Source organism: Emys orbicularis, chromosome 13, assembly GCF_028017835.1.
Source record: "Emys orbicularis isolate rEmyOrb1 chromosome 13, rEmyOrb1.hap1, whole genome shotgun sequence".
In the NCBI taxonomy this organism is placed as follows: Eukaryota; Metazoa; Chordata; order Testudines; family Emydidae; genus Emys; species Emys orbicularis.
This window is the reverse complement of record NC_088695.1, coordinates 27,007,147-27,016,501: the sequence shown is the minus strand read 5'-3', so window position 1 is coordinate 27,016,501 and position 9,355 is coordinate 27,007,147. Positions and strand designations below refer to the sequence as shown.

General features: G+C 50.2%; 1 protein-coding gene across 1 annotated transcript; it reads left to right on the top strand.

Annotated features, from left to right (window-relative positions):
• The first annotated feature begins 8,367 nt into the window (after positions 1 to 8,367).
• RNF222 (ring finger protein 222) lies at positions 8,368 to 9,042 on the top strand. The gene has a single exon (XM_065416258.1). It carries the CDS (start codon positions 8,368 to 8,370, stop codon positions 9,040 to 9,042), a length of 675 nt encoding a protein of 224 aa, XP_065272330.1.
• Positions 9,043 to 9,355: the final 313 nt, after the last annotated feature.

Genomic DNA, 9,355 nt, shown 5'->3' with positions numbered 1-9,355 from the left:
CAAATACTTGGTGGGAGGTCAGAATCATAGAATCATAGAAATGTGGGACTGGAAGGGACCTCAATAGGTCATCTAGTCTGATCCCCTGCACTCAGGGCAGGACTAAGTATTATCTAGACCATTCCTGACAGGTGTTTGTCTAACCTGCTCTTAAAAATATCCAGTGATGGAGATGCCACAACCTCTCTAGGCAATTTATTCAAGTGCTTAACCACCCTGACAGTTAGGAAGTTTTTCCTAATGTCCAGCCTAAATCTCCTTGTCTGCTATTTAAACCCATTGCTTCTTGTCCTATCCTCAATGGTTAATGAGAACATTTTATCACCCTCCTATTTATACAACATTTTATGTACTTGAAGACTATTATCATGTCCTCCCTCAGTCTTCTCTTCTCCAGACTAAATAAACCCAACTGTTTCAATTTTTCCTCATAAAAACAACAAGGAGTCCGGTGGCACCTTAAAGACTAACAGATTTATTTGGGCATAAGCTTTCGTGGGTAAAAACCTCACTTCTTCGGATGCATAGAGTGAAAGTTACAGATGCAGGCATTATATACTTACACATGGAGAACAGGGAGTTACTTCGCAAGTGGAGAACCAGTGTTGACAGGGCCAATTCAATCAGGGTGGATGTAGTCCACTCCCAATAATAGATGAGGAGGTGTCAATTCCAGGAGAGGAAAAGCTGCTTCTGTAATGAGCCAGCCACTCCCAGTCCCTCACAGGGACTGGGAGTGGCTGGCTCATTACAGAAGCAATTTTTCCTCATAGGTCATGTTTTCTAGACTTTTAATCATTTTTGTTGCTCTCCTCAGGACTTTCTCCAATTTGTCCACATCTTTTCCAAAGGGTGGTGCCCAGAACTGGACACAGCAGTCCAGCTGAGGCCTTATCAGTGCTGAGTAGAAGGGAAAAATTACTTCTTGTGTCTTGCTTACAACACTCTGGCTGATACATCCCAGAATGATGTTTCCGTGTTTTGCAACAGTGTTACATTGTTGACTCATATTTAGTTTGTGACCCACTATGACCCCCAGATCCCTTTCTGCAGTATTCCTTCCTAGGCAGTCAGTTCCCATTTTGTTTGAATGTGTAACCCACACACCACCTGGGTGTGGTGCTCTGTCCCCTCTAGTGGCACTGAGACCTCTTAGAGATTAATGAGTTTGTGGTGCTTTTAGCTCATGCAGTAGAGGCTCATGCATTTAGCTCCAGAGGTCCCAGGTTCAATCCTGCCCATTGACAACTGGGGTCTGTTGGTGTTACACGTGCAATTGCTCGTTCCTTCCTAAATGTAGTCGTCTTCTTCTTCAATGCTTAGTCAAGCAATCAGCAGTAGTGATCGTTTGCCATTTGGTCCATTCCTGCGTGGCTGCGAGGGCTCGATGGGCCAAAAATCCAACCCATGTAATACGGAGTCTGCCTCTGGGCTGCCTCCATCCCTCAGTTGGTGGAATTTTATCCCAGATGTTACAAGCCACCTGGAGAATGGTTTTCACTGGAACATCTTGTGGCATTCTCGCGACATGTCCAGAAAGCGTAAGGTGCTGTCTGTAGACAATGGCCCCAGTAGTCTGCAGACCGGGGCGACTGTAAACATCTGCATTACAAATGAAATCATTCCACTTGATGCCCAATATACGTCAGCCCTGCCTGACACCAGATACTGATTTAAAAGTTGCCGACATCTGATTCCCCAGATGTACATGGGCAGTGGTTCCCATGCAGCTCGCTAATCGAGTCCAGCAGAGTGGTTAGGACACCTACACCCCTTCCATAGCATGACTCGGTCAACTGAATCAAATGCCGCCTTAAGATCCACATACGCCACTTCTTGAAGTCGTGGTGTATCTCTGACAACAAGCAGAGGGCCAAAATGGCGACTAATGTGGACCTTTTCTCATAAATCCTAAGTGTTGGGAATGATGCGTCCGATGCAGCAGGGACTCCAAACATGCCAGGCGAACACGCGCAAACACCTTCCCTGGAACGGAGAACAAGGTGATCGGCCAGTAGCTCTTACATTCACTGCACCAGTCCCATGTTCTCATAAAGTGAGATCACAATACCGTCCTTCCAGGTGGTTGGCAAGGTTCCAGTTCTCCACGCCAGGTGAAAGATAGTCAGAAGTGATTTTGCTACAGGGTCAATAGCACATTTTAGCAGCTCTGGGAGGATGCACGTCCGTTTTTCAGTTTGCAGACGGTGCACTTCACTTCATCCAACATTGGTACGTCAGTCCAAGTGTCTGGGTCTGAACCCACAGTGGCTGCCAATCATCCAGCTCTGAGCAAGCACCAGCTGGAGGGTGGTTCAGGGCACTGTGATAATGTCCCACCCAGCCGGAGAGGATGTCATCATCTGATTTACATGGACGGCCTTGGCTGTTGTTCAGGATGCCGTTCATAGCGACTACTCCTGAGCACTGAGATTGTGGATCGCGTGGAATGCTGGCTTGTCTCCCCTGGCTCAGTCGAATTCAGCATCATCACTTGGTTATAACATGCCTCAATGATCACAGGGCTTTGCATTTTTTGTTATTGAATTTCATCCTATTTATTTCAGACCATTTCTCCAGTTTGTCAAGATCATTTTGAATTCTAAACCTGTCCTGCAAAGTGCTTGCAACCCCTCACAGCTTGGTATTGGCTGCAGACTTTATAAGTGTACTCTCCATGCGCTTATCTAAATCAATTAGGAAGAGATATTGACTAAAAGGTGTTCATTGTCAGTCACCATGCCCCAGTGTTAGAGGGGAGACATATCTGCTGGGCAGGCTAGCAGTGAGAGAGTACAGAAATGGACTCTGGCTTTGCAAGGAGAAAACATGGGTCTGTTCAGTTTAAAGAGCCAAGGGAATGGATTGCAGGAAACCTCCATGCCAACAATGCTACAGCAGAAGAGGATGTTTGGTTTACAGATAGTAAACAGATAGCCACTGTGTCCAAGGACAAAGGAAAGGAGGTTTGGCAGCAGTGAAATTAATGGATAGAATGGTCCTAAATACTTTGCAGTATAACTGTGGGAGACAACCAGCTCTGTATGCAGAATAAGCAGCAGTTAGCAGCATGCTGACGGATGAAACCGGATCCCGCTCCAAGCTCACCATAGTTCTGGATTCGGATTGGGTGTTCAGGGGAGCTGTGGTAATGCTGGCCTGATGGGCTCGGCGCAAATATCGGGCTACTGATGGAGGCGAGCTTGAATCCAGCACTATGTGGGAAATGTTGGATGATGTAGCCAAGCAGTTTGATAGAGTGGAGATGGTTAAAATTTGGGGCACACGGGAAATAGGGGTCTCAGTAAAAGGGATTCAGGAAGCCGACTTAGTAGCCAAAGATGTAGCAGTAACTAGATTGCCCTGGCCATGGGAGATGGCGTTGGAAACTATCCCAGTAGCAGTTTGCACTCAGGGTCAGCAGCAATTGCAGCAAGCGAAGGCAGAGCGGTTACAAAGCATCCAGAACCAGGATTCAGCCTCAGGTCTGCTCTGGGAGCGAGCTCATAGGCAGGGTGTGAAGATAGAAGGTCAGTACCACGGGATATGTGACAAGATCTGTTATTGTGGGTGCATGGAGTGTGCTCACCCCAAACAGGCCAAGGCCAGAGACAGGTTGGCAAAAATGGGGTGGTGGCCCAAATGGGAACAGGACCTAAAGGAACATCTTGATTCTTGTCTAGTTTGTGCCAGACATGATCCAGCCAACAGAAAACATAGAAAGACTCTTATGAGCCAGGCACCAAGGGGTCCATGGGAATGGATTCAAATTGACTCTAAAGGGAGTTGCCCTTCACGCCATAGGGTAACAGGTGTGTTAGTGGATGTGGACGCTTTTTCACATCGGGTGGAAGCCTTCCCCACTAAAAACATGACCGCCGTCACTCCAGCCGAACAACTGGGGCACAGTCTGCTCTGGAATGGGGGTACAAAGGTAATGGATTCAGACAATGGTAGCAGATTTGGGGGGGGCTGTTGCCAAGGAAGGTGCACGCTGCTGGGTATCGACCAGAAGTTCTACATCTCCTGCCCTCCAGCAGAGCCGGCCAAGCCAGGCGAGTGAATAGGACCATTACATGTGAACAAAGAAATGAGGTCTTACTTATGCCAAGTTACTCATGGGCAAAATCACTCACGCTTTGGGCTTGCGGAGCTTTGTTGTGGAAATCTTGCCGAGTGCCAGAGCAGCTCTGGGGAGCTCAGTCTGTGCCAACCTGCCATGGATACAGGGTGGCGTATTTAGCTAAAGGCCACAAGCGAACCTTCCTGCCTGGGTCTGTGTGGCTTGGACATACAGGCCCCTATTCATGTTAAAGCAGGGGAGGGGAGCCGGTGGGAGCCGGCATCCAACTCCCTGTGAAAATCCCTGCTCCGGTGAAATCGATTCTAAGTCTTTTCAAGCCCTGAGCTCTGCTGAAAAGCTGTTAGTGGCCCCAGCCCCATGCCAGGGGGTGGACGGGGGCTATGTGTAGGTCCCTCCTGCTTCAGGTTACATGTATCTGCCAGATTCCACCTCCCCCTCCTCTCGCCAGACATCTGCTCACGCGCTGTAACCCAAGAGTCATCTCTGCTGTGCCCATGTGCATCCTATGCCTCTGCCAACACACTCTGAACCCTGCATGCTGCATGGGCAGCTGACGACGTGCAATCACCTGTGCATTGCCTCTGGGCAGATTCCAGGGCCTTATCCAGCATGGGCTTCAGATCCCAGCAATACCTGGATCTGCCTGTAATACACCCTGACACCTGCCCAATAAATCCTGGAGGTCCCACTGTATTGTTATAGTCTAACTGGGGTGGGTGCAGATCATTGTAACAATAGAGAGTATGCTATGGGAACTCATCCAAGATGAGATTCTCAGAGCCACTTAAGAGATTTGTATGCCCAGTTCTCATCACAGTTCATGGGAATTGGGTGTCCAGATCCAGTAGGCAGTTTTGCAAATCTTATCCCAAGCCAGCAAAGGAGACTCAAATTTATGTGGCAACTGGTGAAGATCTCCAACTCAGAGGTGATGGTGGGAGCTGGGGGCAGAGTTAAGGTTGGAACTGGGAGCAGCAAAAAGCCCTTAACATCTTATTAATTAACCTTAACATGCCTTCTTACTTGGGGATTGTATTAGGACTATGCAGGAGCACCAGTCAGCTGGGACAAGTTCAGCACAGCTCATAGCTCCTCCTGGCTTGGCCAGAGGGAACCTTCTTTGGAACATACCTGGCAAGCTAGTGCTTATAAACCTCAGTGTGGAAGCACATCTAGGCAGGCCAGCTGCTAGACCAGGGTACCCATCCCTACTTGGTAGGAACACAAGATTATAATTCAATGGGGGGGTGAGTGGGTGCATGTTTCACTGAGGCCTCATGCATGGGAGAAGCCTGGCAATGCATGCAGCAGGAGGAACAGTGATGTCTCCATTCCAGGCTCCGCGCAGAGGTGAACAATGTTATGATGGTGTTTCTATATTACCTGCCACCTCAGACACCTGCTGCTGGCTCCTTGCCAGTCCCCAGCTGGAGAGATGGAGTGAGAAGCCTTTAAAACACAAACGAGTTCCACCGCATTCACTCCCGGGGAGCTGTCCTGTTCCCTCATGGCCATTGTGCAATGCAGAAGGGATGATGCACAAGCAAACCCCGACTTGTTATATAGGTGGCTTGCACTTGTTCTCCTTCGCCAATGCAGAGCCAGGGAGGTCAGACACAGGCAGGCCGCGATCCTCGGACACAGGAGCTATGGGTGGAGAAGCGATTGCGCTCTGGCCATAGACAAGGTAAGATGTTTCCAAGGGCAGGAGGCTGGGGAGCTGGGGGCTGGAGCATCTCACAGGTAGCTCTGGTGGCTAGGTTAATAGGGGAGAAAATGCTGGTGTTGATTCCCTGCCGAGCTCCAAACACACTGACCAGATTCCGCGTTGGTGGAAGTGGGTCCATCCCCACGGACTTCAGTGGGGCTGTAACCATTTACAGCAGGTGTGACTGTGATCCATTGTGATTTCTGAAATCCCTGGACTGGAGGGGATATGGCTAGGATGGCTCAGGGGGTGAGTTAGGACGCTGTGTCTTTCACCTCTATGACACCTGTTCAGACTGCGCCTAGGTCAGCAATGGCAGAAAGCATGGCAGGGAATGTCAAGTAAGTGTTGGAAGGCGGTATTACGTCTGTATACCGTAGTGAGTCCATTCCAGAGACCCTGTGTCCAGGTCTGGGGTCCACACTTCCAAAAGCAGGTGGACAAATTGGAAAGGGCACAGAAAAGAGCTACAAGAATGAGCCAAGGTCTGGAAAACCTGCCTTATAGTGAGAGAATTCAGAAGCTTTAACTTGGTTTCTCCAAGGGAAGGTTAAGAGGTGACTTGATCATGGTCTACAACTACCTACATGGGGAAGAGATTTCTGACAGTAAAGGGGCCTTTAATTTAACAGAAAAAGATGATGAGCTGCAAGGTTGGAAGCTAAAGTTAGACAAATTCAGGCTAGAAATAAGGCTCGCATGGTTAGCAGCGAGGGTAATTAATCATTGGAACATCTTACCTACGGACATGGAGGGGTCTCTGTCACTTGCAATCTGTAAAGCAAAAGCAGATGTCTTTCTAAATGATCTGCTGTAGCTCAAACATATGTTACAGGCTTGATGCAGGTTTTACCAGGGGAATTATCTGGCCTGTGTTATGCAGGAGATCAGAGTAGATGATCCTAGTGGTCCCTTCTGGCATTGAACTGTATGACCCTGTGAAAGTGACTACCTCCCAGCTTACCCTGAGAAGTCTGCTCTGTGCGCAGAGAGGAATTGGCTGGTGTCTTCAGTGTCAACCTGACAAAAAACGCTTTTGCTGTTGGCACTGTCAGTCTCAGCAGGGACGCAAAGGACTGAACGGGTCACGGAGACTGAACTCCGGTCCCAACCCTGCAGGGCAGGGCAAAGGCACGTCGTAGGGCAAGCATGCCCTGCTGCTGCTGCGGGTCTTGCAGCATTTCAGTGATTAAACAGAGGACTGCAGTCTCCCAAGCTAAGAGATAAGAGATGGCATCATTCTCCAGCGTTACACATACCTCAGGGGAAAACCCAGAAAGGGCGGTGGGGCCAACACAACCAGTCTCCAGTGTATGAAATGTTCAACTGGTTTGTGGACAGCCTCAATCTTTTGTTTAAAGCCTACCTACCTACCTATCTGATTGCACATGCACCACCGTGAAACTGACTGTCCTGTGAAACCTGCTCCCCATTCTCCCCTCTGACCTGGCTTCGCCCCATTTTTTTCACTCTATCTGGCTTTTCCCGTGGTGCGGGAGCACCTCCTTTCCGAGTGGCATGGGCAGGGTGGTAGCTCTTGGCCTGGCTGTACATCCCACACACTGATGAGCTTTTTAGCTGCTTCCAGTGAAATCTGGAGGTCCTCCTGGGCCAGAGGGGGCATTTCCTAGATGGCTTGTTGCATCTGCCGTCTGGCACTGGGCAGGGTTAGCCAGCCCCAGCTATGGATTGGCTCATTTCCCCTTCATATTTTGCATTCAGAAACTGTTGCTCCAGGCAGCCAAAAGCCCAAAGCAGCTGAGATTCTTGTGAAGAACGTTCTTCCAGAAATGCCTCACCAGAGCACCCTAATATATGTAGCACTCTGCAATTGTCTCACCCACCCAGAGGGTAGGGATGTCATGCAGTTACTAACACACAGCTCTGCGCTTCTTTCTGCTACGTAATTTGGATTGGCTGAAGGCTTCTGATTTGCATAGTGGCCATACAATTCTTTATCCTAACCATACGGTATATACATTCCTGTGTGCTGGTTGGCCAGCAACCACTGTTAGCCATTTAGAATCGAGAGATTTGCATAATGACTGTACTGTTACTTCTCTGTAGCCCTAGCTTGATCGTACTCATCTCTTGTACTGTTCTGATGGGCTCCTATAATCTCTTGGCTCTGATGGCTCCCCTCAGAGCTCTTCCCCGATATGCCCATCTCAGCATCTGATCCTCCCCTGCCCTGATCCACCTGCTATAAAGCATAGGGTAGCATTTTCCATGGGAGAAGGAGGGGATGGCTGCACCTTTCTCCCAGGGCCAGGCCACCGCAGGGAGGAGAGATGGAGAAGACACGAGGTCAGTGGGGAGACAGGACAGAGAAGGAGTCAGAAGATGAGGCTGCTGTATTTATTGTGGGCATGTGGATTGGGAGTTTGGAGTTTATAGCCAGTTGGAAGACAGGGAATTAGAGTAGCCAGTCAGAGAGCAAGGGACTGACAATGGGGAGCGTAAAGTATTAATAACAGGATGTGATCGCCGGTACCTGGGTCTAGCTGCTGTCATTGCTATTTGTTATTCATGCCCATCGTTTCTTTCCCCCCCAGTTGCGGAGCGTGCGGCTGACATGACTGGGATATCTGAGACTCACACCAGCAAGGGGAAGTCCCTGGGTGAGTGCCCCGTGTGCTATGAGAAATTCCACCCACTGGAGGCTGCCCAGAGGACACTGAGCTGTGGACACACCTTCTGCCATGACTGCCTGGTGAAGTGCCTGCTCTCCTCCAGGCTAGACGGGCAGGTCCAGAACAATCTCATCTGCCCCATCTGCCGCTACGTGACGTTCCTCAGCAAGAAGGTGACCCGCTGGCTTCCCAAACCAGGGGAGTCCCCCCAACCTCTGGAGCTGGCTCTCTCACCCTCCTTGTTGCCCCACCTAGCAAAGTCAGGGCCAGACAACACCTTGGTGGTCCCCAGCCATTTTGTGATGCCAGTGCAGAGCTATGACAGGAGCGACAACATGTGTGGTGTCCCCATGGACTCAATGGCCATGCCGGCCGGCCTGGCTCGGGAAGCCCATGTCTTCGTGATCAGTGATCATGGGATGCCGCTGGTGGAGGAGAACTGTAGGTCAGTGGTTAGGGGACACAGCACAGAGGCGCCAGAGTCAGGGGCATCCATGAGTTCCCTTGGGATGCGGTGCTGCCAGTCACCCATTGTACTGGCTGTTCTCCTCATCTCAACAGTTGCCCTGTTGGCGGCTGTGTTCCCTTGGGTCCTGTTGGTGAAGAGGAGTTCCTGAGCGGGACTGGAGAATGCTCCAAACAGGACCCAGGCAGAGAGCTGTGCCTAGAACCCAACACTTGCAGAGATGCCCAGTGCCCCCAGGCGAATGCCCCCTTCTCTTGGGCACAACGCAGGATCCTTGGATTGTCTGCAATATGGAAATCTTGCAGACAGCCATGATGCAAATACCTGTGGGCTTGCTGGCCAGTGCTTGCGTGGGAGACCTCTGAGGAATGCCCAGAGGCTGCAGGAAATGGCGCCGTGACTTAGCAGGCGTTGCACTTCCTTCTGACCGAGGGGCTGAACCGGTGCCCCGGTGAGGTGCTGGG